General features: G+C 36.0%; 1 protein-coding gene across 10 annotated transcripts in view; it reads right to left on the minus strand.

Annotated features, from left to right (window-relative positions):
* Dlg1 (discs large MAGUK scaffold protein 1) overlaps positions 1-22,212 on the minus strand; it is a 193,860-nt gene that overhangs the window by 34,997 nt on the left and 136,651 nt on the right. For all 10 annotated transcript variants that reach the window (XM_028753793.1, XM_028753792.1, XM_028753786.1 and 7 more), the window contains 5 exons: positions 18,759-18,879; positions 12,237-12,393; positions 6,871-6,973; positions 2,347-2,461; positions 311-487 (listed from right to left, as the gene is read on the minus strand). In XM_028753793.1, coding sequence (XP_028609626.1) covers positions 311-487; positions 2,347-2,461; positions 6,871-6,973; positions 12,237-12,393; positions 18,759-18,879 — 673 coding nt within the window. The remainder of the gene's footprint in view (positions 1-310; positions 488-2,346; positions 2,462-6,870; positions 6,974-12,236; positions 12,394-18,758; positions 18,880-22,212) is intronic.

Raw genomic sequence — 22,212 nt, forward strand, 5'->3', positions numbered from 1 at the left:
AAATTTCAAGTATACACGTCAGTCTTGTTACTAAGACTCATCACAGTACACTCTGGAATTTATTCTTTTATAACTGAAACTACCTTATCTCTGACCAATATCCTCCCATTCCTCCTCCACCCACCCTCCTGTAACTTCTAGTAACCGCCAGAATATTTAACATTTCACATAAATGAAATACAGTGCTTGACTTTCTGTATCTGGCTACCTTCATTAAGCATAATGTTTCTATATAACACAGTAAAAGAAATGTCAAGTAAACAATTATTTATTAATGCCCTACTTTGAGGCAGTAAGAAAAACTGTTTACCTGCGTTTACTAGGAATCACTCCAACTTCGTCACTCTCACCATCGGGGGTGACCTGTCTGGCTTGCCACCATTCGTCGTCGGAAGCATTGATAACATGGAGAATATCTCCAAATTTGAAGTTTAATCCTTGACTGGGAAGGCCACTGTCTTTAGTCTTGTCATAATCAAAAAGGGCTCTAGACTCAAGAAAAAAGTTCATAACAAGTTGTTATTGTGGTATTAATCAATTTAAAAAATTCATGGGATGCCAGAAGTATATATAATTTGTACATACAAATTATTAATATAGTATAAAAAGGTTAGGGTTGATTTTACATTATATGTAAGACAATAACAGCAACAAAAAAGAAATCACAGAAATCACTGTGTAATGGAAACAGTCTAAGTATATTATTTATTGTGTTTAGAACAGACTGCATGCTTGGTTATTTATTTGATACTGGAAACTGCTGTATTGGATATGAGCATATATATGAATTGCTATAGGCCCAAAACTCAGTCTTCTTGCCTCAGCCTCCTGGCTTCTTTATCTTAGTGCTTTCTTACTGTGCTCCACTCACAGTTTCTACTGGATAGTGACACAGAGAGAGGGCTTTAGAGCGCTGGTCCCAGTGTTGGGCCCAACACTTCCTGGAGTATGCGGCCCTTTGCTTTACTCTGACAGGTTATTTGGCTTCCCTTTGCCTTTTCTTTCCTATTAGATGGGGCTTATAATGATACATTGTAGAGTTGTTCTGAGGACTCCATCAGGTTTAGTAAAGTGTTTTAGAGAAATTTTAAAAATCTCTGAGTATACTGGGTTACATCTGTACTTTCACCTCCCAAGGAAGACTGTTTGAGTCTAGTAGTTCTGGGTGAGTTTTGGTAATATATTGACATGCTGTCTCACGATAAAGAATAAATATAAAAAATTTGGCTCCCCAAATTTCATTAAATAGAATATAATAACAAACTATATTAGATTTGTAAATGAGAAATTATATAGCTATTCTAATAAATAAAATGCAAACATTATTATCTACTTTGATTAGATAGTTAGAAAAAACCCTCCCATCCATAGATTAACTAGCTAGATAAGCAAATATAAGTTGGTATCAATATAGTGATTATTTTGCAAGCTAATTACTTCTTCCACTTGTTTGCAAATGTAGAATTAACATTAGTTTAAAAGTCATTATCCAGCCTGGTCTACAGAGTGAGTTCCAGGACAGCCAGGGCTATACAGAGAAGACCTGTCTTAAAAAACCAAAAAAAAAAAAAAAAAAAAAAAAAAAAAGGCATTATCAAGTACAAATTGCCACATTATTTTAAAAAGATATTGTATTAATTTAATTTACAGCAGAAAAATGTAAAGTCTTTATAATTTGTTAAAAAGAAATTAACTAATTAACATACAATATTTAAACTTAATTCTTCAAGTCTAAATAAACTCTCTTTAAAAGTACAAGAAAAGGCTGGACTGAAGTGCACTTGCCAGGCAAGCACAAGGCCTTGAGTTTGAGTCTTAGTACCGGGGAGAAGGGGAATACTGTGATCCCAAGCACTTTCAGCAAACAAGCAAAGAGAACCAAAGAGAACTGTGGCAAACAGACTGAAATACTAAACAGTTATTCTTTATCTTAATCTGAAAACTGAAAAATAAGGTAAACTCTTTCCATGCTATTTAGCACTTTAAGTCTTTTATAGTATTACTTTCTTATTTTGTTATTTTATGTGTATGTATTTGCATATACAGGCAACTATAATCTAACCAGGCTCATACAGTCACTACTAAAACATCAACCTAAATTTTCTTTTATAGTCCACATTTTGTCTTTCTTTATACCACTGTTAATTCAAAAGGTCACATAATTTACATTATTAAAGTTAAAATAGTCTAACTCTTGAGGGTATAATGTCAGAAAATCACTCATGAAAATGTTTTTAGTGGTTTGCGCTGAATTTTTCTATAGTAAATCCAAGTCAGTCACAGTAAACAAACAGGATCTGCTCACACAGACAATTAGGTGATGTCACGATTACACATGACACTTACCTGACATAGAGGGATCGCTTCTGGCTAGTTCGAAGAGACCCCGACCCTGAACTAATGCTGCTGTTCATCATCTGCTCCCGTAAGTCATGGATTTTAGCTTCAAAACGACTGTACTCTGATGGGGAAAAAAGAAACTAAATATTCCTAAAAACTAGTTTTTAAAAATAAAATATAAACTATACAAAGTGTCTTAAACCTGACCAGGTAGGCTAGAAGTTTAAAACAGTGATAAACTTTTAGCTGTATGAGAAGTTAGAACCAGCTTACAGAAGATGTCTTTGTTCAAATCACAGTTAAGACAACTCTATGAAACAAATAACATGAACAATTTTATATTTTCATTTGGATGTAAAGTTTAAAGATAGAAATTATTCCAGTTTTCAATAAAAATGAAATTTATAGTAATTGATGTCAGATGCTTTGATGGATGAAATTTTCTCCTTTAGAAAAACCAGCTAACACTTTTTAAATGTAGAACTTATGTAGAGTTAATAACAATGAAAAAAAAAAATCCAGCCAGCCAACAGAAGGGCTAAATAACTATATTGTAATTTTTAATTTGCTGAAATGATACAAAAGGCAATCAGAAGCCACATTCATAACATTTTAAAAAACATTAAAAAAATTTTTTTTACAATGACTATTTTAAATTATACAAATGTTCAAGACTACTGAATCCCCTTGGAACTGTGAACCTGTGAGCCTGATCAAAGCTGTGGCTCACAACAGTATCCTTTGTTGATGATGTAATGTATCTTCTACTTTTGTTTTTTTTCTGATGTGTCTACACAGACTGAGGCTATGTCTCATGCTCTATGAGATATGCCTCCCATGTAGCCCCCCTAAACTTACATCTGTCTTGTTACTAAGTCTGATAATGTTATTGTCTTTGACCACTTGATGAGGGGTGCCTGATGCGTTATCTCTTCCTTTCAAGAGAATTATTAAATATGTATACATCTCTTAAGTCTTTAAAAAAAAAAGCCTAGTTATTTATTGTGTGTTGAGGGAGGGCGTGCATATACCATGGACCCTGTGTGGACCCAAGTTGTTAAAAGACAACTTGAGGACATTGGCTCTCTTTTTCTACTGCGTGGATTAGGAATGGAACTCAGATCATCAGGGTTGGTCAGTGCCTTTACTTGTTGATTCATTTCACTTGCCCATGACTAACTAACATTAGTTAGTTAGTTAAATGACTAACTAACATTAGTAAGGACTCCTAAGTACTAATTTAAAGCAGAAATTATTGTTAATTTGTGTGTCTTGTTCCATACTGGAGTTTTTTGGCTATGTTTCTATCATTGTTTGAGTATTTTACTTTTTGCCACAGGCTGTCACAAAATAACAGTATTTTCCCTGCCTGAGTCTGGGAGCCAGCCATCTGTTCAAAAAGTCTCAGTTTTTAAAGAGGAATAGATCTAGATCAGAACACAAGATCTAGGGACTATGCATGGTCATTACTATTGGGGTGTGACTATAGTATCAGGGCTAAGGCATATCAGATATTTATATGTCCACATGAATTTACAACTACTGAAACTGAAAATTCAGTTCATACTAAATTTTCTAATTCTGACCAAATACCACAGAATATATATTTAGCTTTTTTCCTCTTTGTATTTAACTCATAAACATCATGGATAATAGCAGCTTAACATATATATTCATTTTATTTATGTTTTTGAACACAACCAAGCATCTGTTCTCATCAGTATCTGCTACTTTCCTGAATGTGCTTACTGCTGGTAAGTTCTTAAATGTGTGATTTGTTTTGCCATTTTATATTTATGGTCCTTAGTACTAAGAACTTCTTGTAACATTTTCTTTATGATAATTTTCCACACATTTCTCAATGTTACTTTTAATTTTCAAGTTTATTTACCCTGAGAAGATTACTCTTTCCTTTAGTTTCAATCAGTTCACAACTGTCATCCTAGCTCCACCTTTTAACCATTCCGGGTCTCTTTTCTCACATTTTCTCTAGGGAGAACTTTGTCCCTTTTTGGTTGTGTTCACCTTTCTCCTAGAAATCCTCCCAACTCTTAGCATTGCTGCTGCTGGGAAAGAACAGGCTAGATGTCACACAGTCAATGTTCGCCAGGATTCCTGAAACTGTTGGACTAAATCGTATTTTATTTCATATAACATATTAAAGCTATTTGAAGCATCTAAAATAGAACGTGCATGCTTACTGAGGAGATAATGTTTAATGCCACCTCATCCCCAACCCCCATTTACACTTCTGGATCCACAAGTTTGGTATTCAGAAAATTTTGGAAAATACTAAGCGTATGTAAGACAAATCCATATAAATAAACCACTCTGGGATGGGAAGCATACACTAAATACTACATGAATAACCAAACAGAAAAGAATTCTCTTTTATTCAAAACTTTTTTTTTAAATTAAGACTAGAATAGTACCTCTCAGTACTTAGTACTATCTTCAGAATAGTACCTCAACCAAGACTGCCCCTCTCAAAAAAAAAAAAAACAGAAACAAAAACAATCAATCTGAAAGATGATATTAACAGATGCTTAGAAATCACAAAAAAAGAAATAAAACCTCAAATAAGATTAAGAATAAGCAACAAAGAAGGAGGGAAAGGGAAATTCTTGGGAACACCCAGTGACGACAGAAAAAGGCTGAGCCAGTGTACCAGATCCATATGGGGTGTGTGCCAGGCTTAAAAAGTCAACTGTATGGGCTGCGTTTCATCATAGCAATGCTTCCTGTTAGCAGAAAGTTCTGATGAATGTATCAAATTGAAATTCCAAACATGTATCCTTTCTAAAGGATTTTTAAATAAAAGAATTAAATTATGATTACACTACTTCCTTCCCCCCACCCCTCCCATGTTCTCCCCTCTTACTTTCTGTAACTGATGGCTTCTTGCTATTGTTATTGTCACAAACATAATACATATAGTAATATAGCCTGTTAATTATGTATATGTTACATAGACACATTTGTTTTCCTTTGAAAACATTGCCATTCTAATGCTTTTGCTTTTCTCTATTCTTGTTCTACCTTCCTACTGTGCACATGGAGCTGTACTGTATCTGGGTGTGCAGCTTACATTCACCTCTAACTCTGCGGTTCTCTGTCAAGGTGAACCGGTAAGGCAGCTGAGGTTGACCTTCATGTCCTATGTCACCTGTTGCCAAGCTTTGCTGCTACATGTTGCTCTTTATTAACTACCTTCACACGAATAATATGGATACTCAGGCCAGATACTTTTAAATTACTTATTACTCTGAGTAGAATTCTGCTGGATCAAGAAAATTAGAGTAAATAAAATAGCTGGTAAATGTTTCTTTTCTGTGGTAACCTGCAGACCACTTCATTTGATGCCTAAGTTATAACTACTTCATTTTGCTCCTTCAGCCACCTCACTTTTTCCTTTCTCATCGTGTTGTTTATGAACATCAGCGAGCATGTTTCTATGTATTCTTCTGGGTTTTCAAACACATCAGTCCTCCTGAGACCTTACCACCACTAACCTGGTAATGTTGATGCCTACTACAGTCTTACACATGCTCACTATGGAATTACCTCCCATTTTCCATGATCACTTTCTTCCCCTAGGAATCTAGTCAAATTATGTCATGATGCTTTTTTGTTGAGAAAGACAGTATATCACAAACTCTAATCTTCTATCTTAAATAACAATAAAGGCTACTAGAAAGCATAAATTTGGTATTAATAAGTATAATCTAATTTAAAAGAAAAGATTCTGAGTAATTTCATTTTCTTTGGCAGCATTACTATTTTTACTTATGGTTTTTATTACTCTTTCGAATCAATGAGTTAGTAACAGGGATGGTGAGATGTGGTAAATTGGAAGTTAGATTAAAGAGAGACTTGAAAATGAATTCAAGTAATGGTACAATCTCAACAATTGGCATATGAAGTGTTCTAATCCTTATGAAAAACACTTCTGATCTGGAAAATGAATTGGTTTAGACTGTACAAATACTAGATCAACAAATTAAAACAATACATAAAATGAGTTAAAATTAGAAATGAGGCCGGGCCGGGTGGTACGCCTTTAATCCCAGCACTTGGGAGGCAGAGGCAGGCGGATTTCTGAGTTCAAGAGTTCGAGGCTAGCCTGGTCTACAGAGTGAGTTCCAGGACAGCCAGGGCTACATAGAGAAACCCTGTCTTGAAAAAGTCAAAAAAAAAAAAAAAAAAAAAAAAAAAGAGACATTATGAAGAGCTGGGAATGTAGCTCAGTTGGCAGAGTGCTTGCCTAGTGTGAATAAAAAAATTGTAGCTTGATCCCCAGCACAGTTTAAACAGGCATGGTGCCATTCAACTATAACTCCAGCATCTGGGAGGTAGAGGCAGGGGGATCAGTTCAAGACTATCCTCGGAGCACACTGAGTTCAAGGCCAACCAAGGCTACATGAAAGCTTATTGCAAAGAAAAAAAAAGTTAAAAAAAAATCATTATCAAAAGGAAGAATTTAAGATCATTTTTAAAAATAACTAAAATGTGCAATACAAAATGTATTACCTTCAGGTCGATACTGTGCAACGATAGTGACAGCTTGGCCTGCATTTTTTAATGCAGCTGCTGCTTGTTCATGACTTGCAGCTCTGAGGTCAACACTGTTTACCTGTAAGTAAAATCAAATACTAATTTAAGAAAATATGAACTTTGACTAGACATTACAGTGGCCCATTATAGGAGTAGGCACAGGTTAGTTACAGTACCTTTATTGTTTAAATATATCATACAGTAAAACAATACATGATTATTTCAAATAATCTGATTCACCAAAAACACTTTGTTTAATGGTTAGAGAAGAAACTCAAGCATTTTCTCAAATGGATGTCAGAAGGCTGGCTACCTAGCTAATAAGTGTTATTATTTTGCATAATTCATTTTGCTAGTAACTAAAGCAATGAGAAGGAAACTGATTTCTACTAATTTTTTTTTAACTCTCCAGTTCAACTCAGTTTCATTTCTTTTTTTCCTTTCAGAATAAGACTTCCATTCTTTTGCTGTAACAAGAGAATAATTGCTTAAGCATAGTTCAGATTTCAGGGACCAATTTAAACAACAATAAATGTAAATACTCTCAGTAATAATTTTTAAGAAACTTGCACTGGGTGCAATTTGACTCCTGAAGAATATCCCATTTTATTTTTACCTCTGTAACGCTCTAATACACTTAGTTTATGTCACAAGGCATTACACCTTAAGAGATTACTCCCTTTCCTTTAAGACAACTGTAAGACACTGTTCATAGATGTATTGTTATTGAATGCAATAAAACCTTAATATTAAAAACTAAGAACCAATAACAATGAAGAGACCACAACTGTGCTTAGCACTTCCACTAAATATTATTGATAGGAGGGCTGGAGAGACGGCTCAGCAGTTTAGAAGAACACTTGTTACTCTTCTAGAAGACCCAAGTTTGGTTCTCAGAAGCCACATCAGGAGGCTCACAATTCTAGTTCTAGGTTGAGGCTGATGCTTATGGCTATCACAGGCACTTGCACTCTGCACATACCCACATGGAGATAGATACACGCCTACCCATACCTAAAAAATAAAAACAAACCTTTAAAAACTACGTTTTAGCCATATAAAGCTAAATGCAACTGAGTATGGCTACTGGAGAGTAACTCCAGCTGGAGGGACACCCCTTGCCACTTATAACAATACAATGTGCACTTCAAATTCCAACTGCCAGAATAAACTTGTTGGGGTAAATCTCTAACCCAAATAGGACTGATCAAAGAAAACACAACTCAATAATTATGAATACAAACTGCACACCTAAACTGGGCAGATTTACCACTACCTTATTTCTTTTCTTTTCTTTTTTTTGTTTTTCCGAGACAGGGTTTCTCTGTGTAGCCCTGGCTGTCCTGGAACTCACTCTGTAGACCAGGCTGGCCTCGAACTCAGAAATCCGCCTGCCTCTGCCTCCCAAGTGCTGGGATTAAAGGCGTGCGCCACCACCCGGCCAACCATAACCCTATTTCATTCCCCATCTATGAGATCCCTTACAACTTGTGGTTTTCCAGGCCACATCCTTCTCCTCCATTGTCCTTCTATCTCTCTCACCTCCAGTTGTCCCTCATCACTTCCTCTCCAGTTCTCTCCTACCCCTTCCTCTCTTTCTCTCCTTCCAGCTCCTCTTCTACTGACTAATCACTGAGGTCCACTGCGAATACAGTGTAGCAGAATAAGTATACTGCTACATAAACTAGGGGAAAGTCTAGAGAAGATAAACTGTTATAGATTGTAGAAGAAAAATTAAAACATTTTTTTAGGGAAGGGAACAGGTCTTACTCTGTAGTACGGGCTGCCCCAGTAACTCACTATGTAGCTCAGGTTGGAGTCAAGACTCATGACCATTCCTCAGTTTCAGTTTCCTTAGTGCTCAGATTATAGGTGTGAGCCACCATGTAGTCTGGCTCAGTGGGTAAAAGTGCTTGCTAGCAAACTCAGTAACCTCAGCTTGGGTTCTCAGAGCTCACATAAAAGCTAGGTACAGTGGCACTCATGTTTGTGGTCCCCATAAGCCAAATGGAAATGGGAAATGGAGAAAGGAGAATCTCTAGCTCATAGGTCAGTGGGTTTAAAGAACAGCAGAGATGCGGAAGGTGAGGATCGACCTGAAGACTTGTGCTCTGACCACATGCCATGCTACCTCCACATGCAAACGCACGCACAAAAGCAGTAATGACTACAGGCAGAAAATATATTCCAGTTACTGTCTAGCTCTCTGCCCTTTGAGTATACTCAATAAATCATTTTTTTTAAAAGTTTTAATTTTTGCTTAGAGAAGATTGGAGCTCTATGTGGACTCAAAAATATACAATCTGCTGGACAAGAGTAAGAATTAATGTTCCAAAATATTAGTTCAGTGAAAGTATGATGTCTTATCAAGGATTTGTTGTTTGTTTTTTTGAGACAGGGTCTTACTAGGTAGTCTTGGCTAGCCCAGAGTTCATTATGTAGATCAAATTGGCTGGAACTCAGAGATCCATCTGCTTCTCTGCCTCTAGACTGCTAGAATTAAAGGTGTGTGCCACCAAACCTAGCTCTACTTTTTTTTCTTGTTTTTTTTTTTTTTTAAATCTATGTACTGAAAGACATATATATGTAAATAGCCTTAGCTATACTAAAAAAATACATTTTAAACACTGGAAAATATTTCAAATACCATAAAACATATACTTTAGAACTGCATAGCTAGGTGTTCTTTTGACCACCGATGAGATCATAGAACTATCACAACTACCTAATCCCAAAATATTTCCTTCACTCCAGGAAGAAACTCAAATCAGAAACTTAAGTAGGGCTATCCCAAAAGCAGTTGCCTGACTGTGGGATATTTTCTTCTAATTGGGCTGCCTTGTCTGGCCTCAGTGGGAGAGGATATGCTTAGCCTTGCAGAGACTCGATATACCAGATGGTGGGTATGGGGGGTGGAGGGGTATCTGCTCAGAGGAGAAAGAGAGGAGGGATGGGATCAAGAACTGGGAGAGGGTGGCTGGGAGAGGGGCAGGGAGCAGGATGTAAAGTGAGTAAGTGAAAACAAACAACAACAACAAAAAACAAAAAATTCAAATCTAGTCAGTGGTCTCTCCTATCTCCAAAAAACCCCCCAATAAGCCACTTTAAACTACTTTTCGGTATAGATTTCTTATCCTGTACAATTGAAGTAAGTGGGCTTCTATACTCTCTGGATCTTTCTTCTTGGTGTTTCTTACTTAAGGCTCATGCCTATAGCATATTTCAGCACGTTTCTTAATATGGTTGATGAATGCATCATTGCATGCATATACTTTATTTCCCCACACATATGTTCATGTGGTCTGCATGAGCCATCAGAGGCTACACAGGGGCATTGTAGCCTCTAGAATAGGTGGGTGCTGGGATCTCAGGCCCTCTGGGAGAATAGCAAGTGGTCTCAATTCTTTGAATTTACAATTCATGCATGTGTTTTAAAGCAAGATAGGAGCCCCACATGCTCAATTCTCTACTTCACATGATACAGCTCATATGTGCCTCTCATCTACCCTGTCTTTCCTTTAGAATCTCCAAATTACTACCTTCTTAAATTTTATTATGTTTTTATTCATATGGATGTATATATAGACATGTATTTTCCTAAACATTTTGTTTAGTTTCCAATTTTTGATAAGAAAAAAACAATCTCATAAACACCATAAATGATGTCTGCTGTGTTTTGCTCAACATGATGCTTTTAGAGTCACATGTTATTTTGTATTTCAGTTATTTTGTTTCATTTTCTTGCAGCATAGTATTAAATGACATAAATATCTCACCATTCACTCAGTTATTTTCCTATTAACAGAAAAAGATAATTTCCAGCTTTGGATTACTATGAATAAGCTGGTACAAACATTTCTGTGGATATGTTATCATGTCTCTTGGGGAAAATTTATGTGGTAAGTTACCTGAACGTTTAAATGAATGGCTTCACTAAAGTTCTTATCACTTTATGAGTTCCAGTTTCTCCATTGCTCTTCCCCATTACGTATTACCTTTAATAATATATATTAATATCCTTTAGCCATCCAACTCAGTGGGATATGTATTTGAGGTATCTCTCAAATTCCTTTGTTTACTGGTTCTATAGTTTTGTGCTGTCAACTCTTAAATATATTTTCATATGTATCCTCTTTAGTAAAATATTTGTTTAAATCTTTTGTGAGTTAAAAAAAAAGGATTAGTGTCCTAGTTTGTGTCATTGTTGCTGTTATGAAACACCATGACCAATAGCATGTTGGAAAGGGAAGGGTTTATTTGGCTTACACTTCCATATCACAGACCATCACTGAAGAAAGTTAGGAGAGGAAATCAAACAGCAGGGACCTGGAGACAGGAGCTGATAAAGAGGCCACAGAAGTTGGCTGCTTATTAGCTTGCTTCCCATGGCTTGCTCAGCCTGCTTTCTCTTAGAACCCAGGACCACAGCCCCGAGATGGTTCTTCCAGAATGGCTGGGCACTTCCCATCAATCATTAATTAAGAAAAGCCTTCTAGCTAGCCAGATCTGACAGAGACATTTTCTCAGTTAGAGGTTCCCTCCTTTCAGATGACTATAGCTTATGTTCAGTTGACATAAAACTAGCCACCACAGTTACTCAAGTTCTTTATTGTGCATGTGTAGACTTTTATATATTTTTGGGTACAAGTCTGTGGGGCAGTTAGACTCATGGACCCTAATAAAGATACAGAATCTTCTACAGAGATACTAACAAAGAACTCCCAAGACCAATAAAGGAGATTCGGGATGGCAGATCAGGCAGGAGCACTTGCCAAACAAGCCTGTCAATGTGAATGTGACCTCCTGAGCACACAGTGGAAAGAAGACTGTCTGTTGGCCACCACCCACAGCATCACACTCACCACCATTCACCCAATAATTTAACAAAGCGCTGGAAGTGAAAAAAAAATTGACAAGTTCTATATTCAATGAAATTATGATAGATGGAGGTTTTCTGTAAAGATAGTTTAAAAATCAGTACTGAAGTTAAAAAAAAATTAAAGACTACTGTAGGGTAAATAAAAACTGAAATCTCCAAGAATTACTAATTGTATTCCAGCTGGAGATACAGCTCAGTGGTAAAGCACTTACCTTATAGATGTTAGGCCTTAGCTTCAACCTGAGCATCACAAATAATAGTAACCATTATATAACAATTAACACATGCAGAACACGTCAGCTTGGTTAAAAAAACAAAACCAAAACCAAAAAACACCCCCAAAATAACAAGACTGAGCTCTACAATGCTCATCAGAAATATACTTTCAAGTTATTTTAAAAATTCATTTTTAATCATTAACAGGACATAATAAACATAATAAAAACATTCAAGTATCAACTACCGATATAATGCGATCTCCTTTTCTGAGCTCTCCACTTAGATCAGCAGGTCCTCCAGCAAGGATGAATGAGATAAAAATCCCTTCTCCATCTTCACCTCCCACAATGTTAAAACCAAGTCCCGTTGAGCCACGATGAAGAACAACTTTTCTAGGTTCCCTAAAAATTAAGAAATAAATATCTTAGAAATTTTATGTAAAACCTGAACTTCTGTAGGAAAGTATCCTATGAGGAGAGGAGTCCTACTGTGGACCTCTGGCTGACCTTCAACTATCTGGCCTCAAATTCACAGCAATACTACCCAGTCTCCTAAGTACTGAGACTTTAAAAGCCTGTATACCAAGTTGATATTCTTATATTACCAAACAATACAAATAAGCTAAATGGAAAACAAAACAAAACCTAAATGTTATATAAAGGCCTTGTAAAATGACAAGGGAAAGAGAAATAAAAGAAAAAAAATCTAATTTTATATAAAAGCCAAACAATTAATGGTAAAAAAAATCAAGCAAGCAAAACTACTACCACTACCACCACAACCAATATGAAAGTAAGAAATAATACATATGGGTCTTGGGGGAGTAGGGAGGAAGTGAATGTTTTCAAAACACATTCTATGAATATTTAAAGAATAAAAACTGTATTAAAAGTAATATAAAATTAGTACATTTATTTAAAGGTTCTGTCAGAAAATTTGACGTGTGTGCACTCCTGCCTGAGAAGTCAGCACAGCCATTATTTCTTAGACTCTTTCTGATTGCTTGCAGGAAGTAAGGGCATTCCTTTAGTGCAAAGACACTATTTACCTAGTCAGCACAAACCACTGCCTTCTGCTAAGGAGAGGACTTGACCCCTTTCTGGCCTCTGACAAATGAAAATGTTTTGTCATTTCCCACAGAAAAAGAACATATTCCTACCATCTTTTCTCATATCACCCATCTTCATCAAATAAACAAACCCTTAATAAAATCTCCTTACTAGTTTAGATAAATTTTTAATTATGAAGGTGAAATTAGAGACTTCGTAGGCCTTATGGGTTGCCATGCTACCATGGAAAATGCCCACCTATGAACTTTTTAGATAAGAGAATTATCCTTTAACACCTGGGTGTGACTGTATGCACCTGAAGCCCTAGCCCCGTGAAAGGCCAAAGCACGAGAATTACTTAGAATCCTGACATGATATCACACAGGCATCACAGACAAACTGCATTTCCAAACGAGAGCAGCAACAACAAAAGAATTTGCTTTTCATTGTATTTTTCATGTGCATTGGCCTCCATGTATATGTGTGTTAGGATGTCAGATCCTAGAACTGGAGTTACAGACAGTTGTGAGGTGCAGTTGGGTGCTGGGAACTGAACGCAGATCCTTTGGAAGAGCAGCCAGTGCTCTTAACCACTGAGCCATCATCTCTCCACCCCATACCAAACATTTTTTTTTCCCCCTAAGTATTTTGAGACACAGTGTCACAGTGAAGTTCTTGCCTGGCCTCAAGCTCACAGAGATCTGCCTCCTCCAACCTTCCAAGCGCTTGGTTAAGGCCTGCACTATTACCTTGCTGGTTTATTACTTCGCATTTACTTTTTCCCCACACATCAAAACTCTCTGGCTTGTATCTCTCCATTGATAATTTTCACAGCTCTTGGCATGTAAGAGTTATGTGAAAATCACTCTCATCTCTCTTCTGGTAAGATGATGGAAGTGCAAGAAGCAGATCCTTTTAAATTTGATGAAATGGAGAATATCACTTGACAAACATTACTTTTGAATAGAATAGAGTACATTTGTCAAGCATTTAAAAGTTTTAATATGAATTTTTCTAAAACATAAAAGGAAACAATTGGCTATAATCATCTTGAGAATTAAATATGAAGAATTTTAATAATTGTGTGACATTAAATCAATTTTGCTAACTCATTTATGGTGTTTATGAGATTGTTTTTTTCTTATCAAAAATTGGAAACTAAACAAAATGTTTAGGAAAATACATGTCTATATATACATCTATATGAATAAAAACATAATAAAATTTAGGAAGGTAGTAATTTGGAGATTCTAAAGGAAAGACAGGGTAGATGAGAGGCACATATGAGCTGTATCATGTGAAGTAGAGAATTCAGCATGTGGGGCTCCTATCTTGCTTTAAAACACATGCATGAATTGTAAATTCAAAGAATAATTGTTTTTAAGTTTGATAAGAACAATGTAAATTAAACCAAGAGATACTTCTAGAACTCTTGTAGGTGACATGTAGTGATTGTCTTTTTTTTTTCCCCCAAGACAGGGTTTCTCTGTGCAGCACCAGCTGTTCTAGAACTCTCTCTGAAGACCAGGCTGGCCTCGAATTTACAAAGATCCTCCTGTCTCTGCTTCCTGAGTACTGGGATTAAAGGTGTACCCCACCACTGACTGTAAAGTACATTTGATGGTTCTGCACAAAGCTAACTCACAGAGACATTACAGATGGTCTTGGAACTTGACCCAGGTTATTTCCTAAGAAACTTGCTCGCAGCATGAATTAAATTACATGAATGTCAGTATTTATCAAAGAATCATTTGTAGTGATAAATAAAATGTGGTTTGAAAGTGTGTGAATGGCGTGCATGCACACCCAGACACACTCAGATCTACACACAGGACTACGACTCAAAGATGCATGAGGAGTTTATATATGCTAACCTCTGAGGGACCCTTGACAACACTGCTGAGAAATGTCAGTCCCAGAAGACACAGTGCATGGTTCTGCTTACAGGACTTATCTAGATGAAGCAAGTTTGTGAGACTGAAAGTAGGCTCAAGTTATCAGGAGCTGGGAGTAGAGTAAACTCTGTGATGATGAAAAGGTTTTGGAAATAGCTAGTAGTAACAGCAGCACATATTGAATATAATGTACTTGAAATATACACTGTGGACATGACTAACATTTTAATTTTATGATATATACATATTTTATCACATTAAAAATTAATGACATATACTACAAATTATTAAGCTGCACATCTGACTCATTACTGTTGTGTATGTGGGTAAGTCATGTGTGCAGGTCTAAGGAAAGTCTCTGGTCATTCCTCGAGCATTATCTACCTTCTAAGACAGGATTTCTCACTGGCTTGCAACTCGCTCAGCAGGTGAAGCTGGTGGGCTTAACAGACTTAGGAATTCACCTGTTTCTGATTCCCCAGTGACGGGACTGTGAGTGTGCTACCAACATGGCTTTTAAAATGTGGGCTTGGGTGTGGGTGTGTGTGTCAAACTTAAGTCTTCCAACTGAGCCATTTGCCAGCTCTATCCATAAACTTAATACGTATAAAATTCAAGGTATGTAAATATTTGAATAAAACTAATCTTTAAAAAAATTTTATTTATTGTTGTGGGTTTTTTGTTTGTTTGTATTTGGGACAAGGTCTCACTCTGTAGACCAGACTGGCTCCAATCTCACAGAGATCCACCTGCCTCTACCTCCCAAGTGCTGGGATTGAAGGCATGCATCATTTATGCCTAGTTCTGAATTTTAGAACTGTTAAACGTATGCTGTGGTATTTCTGAAGGGGAGCTGAGACTGTGTGACAACCTCTCAAGAGGCTTTGGCTCAAATTGTGGAGGACTTTCAATGTTTGTGCAAAGATTTTTGTAGTTTATAATCTGGACACAGGCCATACTTATCAAATGGGATTATAGAACACACAGCAGCTTAAGATCTACTTAGTAAGCAAGCATCTGGTTTTCACAGTAGTACGGAAATAGGCAGGTCTGCTGTGTTAAATGTCCAACAAATATTCTAGATATGAAATGTGCAGAGAGCCTGGATGGGGACAGGAATGAAGTACAATTATGACTTACCCTTTAATTTGTAAAATATGTAAAGATATTAAAGCTACACAGATCATTTTCCCTCTTCTAGAAATAGGCACTATTAGCACACAACAAAAATAGAGATCAGTTGAGGAGGAAAGCTTACAAACAACAAGCACCGAGTATTCATTATTTCATTACTAGCACAACTAATGAGCATTGATTTTGTTTCCAACACTGTTAACTAAGTAACAAGATAAAGTAACAAGATAAACTCTTCTGTACTTAGAGACATCATTGCTTCTTTTCTTTTTAAAGACACTTTCATTTTATGTATGAGTGCTTGCCCTAATGAAAGTAAGTATACAACATGTGTGCTTGGGGCTTACAGAAGTCAGAAGAGTACATCGGATCCTCTAGAACTAGAGTTAAATGTGGTTAAATGTGGTTGTGAACCACCATATGGGCACTGAAACTGAGCCTAGATTGTCTGCAAAAGCAGTAAATCCTTTTAAGCATTGAGCCTTCTCTCCAGCTCTGAGCTCAGTTTCTTAATCTACAGATCACAATCCTATACTGAAGCCACAATGACTTAGGAGTGAGGAAAATTTTGGCAAAGGTAAAAGTAAAAGACTTTTGAATGTACAACAACTAAAAATTAATTCAACATCAAATGTGTAACAAATCTCTGTGTTTCTGGTACCTGTCACCCACAATGCATCATGGGATAACACTGCAGTCTTGCTTCTGAATGTATCACATGTGCATTCTGCATACATGCCAGGTTACTAACAAATATTGCTTGAAAAATGTCAAAGATTTGAGACTGTTGTGCATTTGAAACCCAATGCTCTTAGAGTTCTGCTCTTACAGAATCACAATGCTAAGACTTTCAGTATTTGCAATCATTCTTTTTTAGTGTATAAATATCAAAGTCGTGTTATCTTTGGATTGTATAGTATTAGACTACTTGATTTAAAAACCTGGTATTTGAGTTGACAACTTGAGTTTCATAAAAACAATCAAGCTATGAAATGAATTCTAGCTTGAGCTCAGGACAGAATATCCAACATTCCTGAAGTGTTCCTAACCATCCTTCCATCATGTGCTGAATTTTTATGGAACACCATGTTCTCAGCAAACAAAATGTTGACCAATGCTTGAAAAATGTTGAGAATACTCTATGGCTTGCAATATCAAACATTTAAACAAGATTTAACTTTTTATTTTTGATTAAGTTTTAAAAATTACATTTTACTCATTTATTATGGTCTGTGTTGGGGGAAGGTATATACAATTGACAGTTAGAGGACAACATGTAGGAACTGGTTCTCTCTTTCCACCATGCTGGTTCCAGGAATCAAACTCAGGTTGTCAGGCTTGGTGACAGCTTCTAGCCATTGTACTAGCACCAAGACTTAAATTCTTTATATTGTAATAAGCACATACATCTATCTGGTTAGTATGGAATTCTGATCTTTAATTTTTTATAAGACTTATCTTCATTTTATGTGTATGGGTCCTTTGCCTATATGTATGTATGTGCACCGCGTGTGTGGTGTCGAGGAGGAGGAGTCCCTTGGTCTGGAGTTAAATGAACTTGTTAGCCGTAATGTGGGTGCTGGGAATTGAAACCAGTTCTTCCAGAAGAGCAGACCACTGAGCCTTCTTTCCAGCTCTGGTGTTTAATAAATGGTAAAAATTGTGTGTACAGAAAAAAAAATATCTGGGAATCATGTAAAATTTCTGCTGAGGAAGGGGCTGTGAAGACAAAAAGTTTAGGAACTAACTCTGGTGTTTATAGTCCTAATAAGAAAAGTCATAATTAAACATAAAGGTTCAAAGCCAACAATAACGAAAGAAATAAAAATATAACAGGCATTACTGAGAACACATTAACACTAAATGCTACAGTTAATTTAAAATACTTGTAAAAATTACAAAGAACCTATATACAGTGTCTCATTACTATAGTCACTAATGTGAAACAAAGCTAAAATATTTCTACCTTATCAGAATCCTATGGAACTTCTTACACATAAACTCTAGTGTGGTTACTATTGTTAGGTAAAAGCAAGTTTTTGTTGTCAGAGTATCAACAATATATATCAAACAAAAAAAAATCACTTGCTGATTTCTGAATTTCTAAATACAAACTAAAATCTTGCTATAACATTCTATGACATGTTATTGAAAAAAATATACAAAGTTAGCTTAATAGATGGATTAGTATATTTTTTTAGTTTAGCTTTATCTAAGCTAATCTCTTCTCCCCCTTTTTTTTTCTGACAGGGTTTTACCCAGAACTTGCTAATGTACCCTGGCCTTGAACTTGAACTCATGATCTTTCCCCTTCAATCTTGTCAGTGTTGGAACTACAGGTGTATGCTAGCATACCAAACTATTTAAACTAATTTTGAAATGACAACTTACCTTACCTTAAGAGGGTAAAAAGCAGGAGTAGAAATTATTTAATATTAGCCCTTAAAAGCCTGGCTCTCTTTTGTGGCTAATTAAAATTCTTAACTGGTGGCTTTATGTATGAAGATGAATATGAAGTTCCTTTTTTTTTGTTTTTTGTTTTTCGAGGCAGGGTTTCTCTGTATAGCCCTGGAACTCACTCTGTAGACCAGGCTGGCCTCGAACTCAGAAATCCGCCTGCCTCTGCCTCCCAAGTGCTGGGATTAAAGGCGTGCGCCACCACCACCCGGTGAATATGAAGTTCCTTACCTAGTGATCTCATCATCTCCAAGCACTGCCTTAGAAATGGGTGAGTATCTGGCTGGTGATGCTGGCGTCTGGCCCAAGTATGAAGACGGGCTAACATGGTTGTCAATAGACTGAGAAGAAGCTTCAAAATAAATAAAGAAAATATATCAAAAGCGAACAACATCACTTAGTACCGCAATTTGAACTTTAAAGCTAAAGTAAACTCATTTTTGCTGCTTTGCATAACAAAATTTAGTAAATTCTGACATCTAGGATTGATGCATGAGCTCAATTTTCAGGTAAAAACTCGTTTTAACATTCAGATCAATGAAGCTAATTTATTTAACTTGTTCTCTTTTGAGAAAATACAAACACAAAGGAATTTTATATAAGCTGATTTGCAAAATTAAATCCAGGAAAGGGCAAAGATAGTCACAGAAAGGACTAAAATATGATGTATAATAAAAAAGTACTAATAATTATTAATTTGATGTGTATGGCTGTTTAGCCTGCATGTACGTTTGTGCACCATGTGCATGCCTGTTGACCATGGAGGTCAGGAGAAGGTGTCAGGTCCTCCAGACTAGAGGAGCAGGTTTTGAGCTGCCAGTGCTCTTAACCACTGAGTCATCTCTCCAGCCCAGTAAATTTTGCTAAGAAGTCATTTATAGACTTAAAACAAGAAAGAGAGAGAGAGAGAGAGAGAGAGAGGGAGAAAGAGAGAGAGAACACAAACGAATAAACGAACAAACACAGATTCACAATTTTTTATGAATGGAGACCAGAAGTCTAAATAGTTAAGAAAAGTCTTATATCAGTTCATAACTGTCAACCTAATTTGTGCCTATTTTTAATATTTCCATAAAGAGTGAAAATCTGTAAAAAAGAAAAACACTTGAAAAGTAAAAATTATCTGTTGTTTTACTTCTTTAATAGTATCATATGCACATAGATTCTCTTGAAAGACTACAGTTCAGAGGTATACTGCAACACTCCTGACCATATTACAAATACCCAAGAAAGAAACATTTTAGCTATTGTTTACAAAGACACCTCCTTGAATTAGCTGAGTTATTGGCAAAATACATAGAAAGCAATAATTAGCTTCAAAGTCTAACATTTTTATTATCAACCATTAGTTTTTGTTATACTGTATTACTAAGCATTTTCTATAGGTCAAAGCCCATGGGAAATATATATAAAAGTGGAGAGGTCATTAGTTCAAACAACTATAGTGGCTGTGCAGTTGACTTTAAACAAACAAAAAAATATGAAGGGATCTGAATAAAGGATAATGGAAAATGAACTGTAAGGTAGAAGGAGAAAATGCATATTCTACTAAAAAGGAAGCAGCGCCTCTGTAACATACAACAAGGAAGCGTGTATGGTTTTTCCTGGCAAAACAATCGAGGGCTAGTGCAGACCCCAGCAGCCATAATTTTTAACTAGTTCCTAAGCTACTCTTTTACATTTGTATCAAAGCACTAACTAGTAATAGTTCTCACCTTTAAAGTCCAAAGCCTTTCATATGTATCTATATCTATATCATATATATCTAAACCTATTAAGATTTTTTTCTTCTGTATGTTTATATGGAACAAAAATCTAAACTAAGAATAACAACAGAACAAGTGAACATAAAATTCTAAACGACAAAATTATAAAAAAGTAACTTTCCCCTGCTAGATTTAAACTGCTCCATTGTGCAGTGGATCTTTTTTGATCCCTTAACCCACCTGTCAGTCTGACAGAAAGGGCTACAAATTTATGTTCTTATCTATTAACCCACAGTTAGATTATATAAAACATTGCTACCTCTTATACCTGAAATCTTATTTAAAAGGATCCCACAGAGAAATGACTGAACAAAGGCACCCAATTTATTATGAAATATCAAATATCAAAACTAACTGTCTAAGACCTGCAAGGTTTGGACAGAAAGAAGTAGAAGACGGTGATGAGAAAAGACTGAGGCTGGACCCTGAGTGTAGCAGAAAGAATCTAGGCTGAAAGTGAGAAGACAGAAACGCATGGCCATTTCACAGTGTCAGAAACAGTCAGCTATGACAATGAGCATGGTCATTAGCAACAGGCACACTTTCATTCCTATATACTGTATTTTACTTATCTTTATTTTGATTGTCTTATTTAAGTTTGAAGTATTGATTGTGCCTCCCCAATTAATGGACTTCCATAACCATTATTTCTTGTTTCTTTCCATGTTCTTGTCAAAAGACTTTTTCTCTCTCGTACCTGTTACTTACTTGGACAGCTGCTCACTCATACATTGCCTCTTCCAGAAAATCCCTCTCCCCTAAACTTTAACAATCACCTCTTCAATTTGCTTTTCCGTAGAGATAACAAATGACTGAAAATATGTTTATTGTTACTAAGTTTAACTGAATCCTAAACTAAAATCTTCCCAACAACAATAAAAATTCCAAATATGTACAGATAAATTCAATGATAAATTACAGTATCAACGTAGTTTATCATGTTAGGAGAATAAAAAAAAACCAGTAATGTCTGTAAATAAAACATTTGTGCAATTTAAAAAATGTAAAAAATAAACTATAAATCAGAAATAAAAATTAGCTTTATTAACCTGGCAATGTAAATATACAAAAGTCCTGGGCAAAATGTTGTTTTCTTAGAGTCGAATTGCGGCAGTGATATACATCATCTTTTCATTCTAAAATTTAATTATGTGATGATTCCAAGAGTTGAAGATGCAAAGAGCCAGACTAAAAAGTGTTTCAAATCCTTTGCTAACTGGCTACGGCCAGTGATACCACAGCCTAAACTCATCTGATCTCATCAAATTCTTTGTAAAGTGTTTAGAACTATCAACTAAAGACTACGTGTACACACACACCGGCTCTATAACATAGAAATGTCAATCTTAAGAGAAATGGGGTGCATAAATTCAAGAAAAATATATAAACTGAGCATGATGGCATATATATGTAATCAGAACCAAGGCGGCTGAGGCAGGAGGAGTATGAATTTGAGGTCAGCCTGGGCTACACTGCACAATTTTGTCTAAAAAAAATAAATGATGGTGGTGATGGGATAAAGTGAGGGTGAAGAAAAAAATCACAAGCAGAAAGACACATGCAAAAGCATCACAGCAGCTATATTCCTTATAAATCCCAACTGAAAATGAGGCAGCTGTAAAATAGAGAATCTGTTGCACACGTATATAACAGAATCTTACAGAGCACTAAAACAGAACACAAATCTCCAAACTGTTACAACTACACAGACCTCACACACCTTTGAGGTAAGCAAAAGCAGCAAATTACAAGAGTAGACACAGAAATTTAAGAACAAGTAGTAGATCTAAAAAATCAACATATAACAAAGTAACAAATACACACATAAATATGGATCTCTCTAAGAACAAGCAGATTCACTCTATCTCTTTACTCCTGAGCAAGGGAACCTCAGGCTTGCCTGGTACTTTTTCCTGTTC

The sequence above is a fragment of the Grammomys surdaster genome, unplaced genomic scaffold (assembly GCF_004785775.1).
Source record: "Grammomys surdaster isolate TR1022 unplaced genomic scaffold, NIH_TR_1.0 125956, whole genome shotgun sequence".
Lineage (NCBI taxonomy): Eukaryota > Metazoa > Chordata > Mammalia > Rodentia > Muridae > Grammomys > Grammomys surdaster.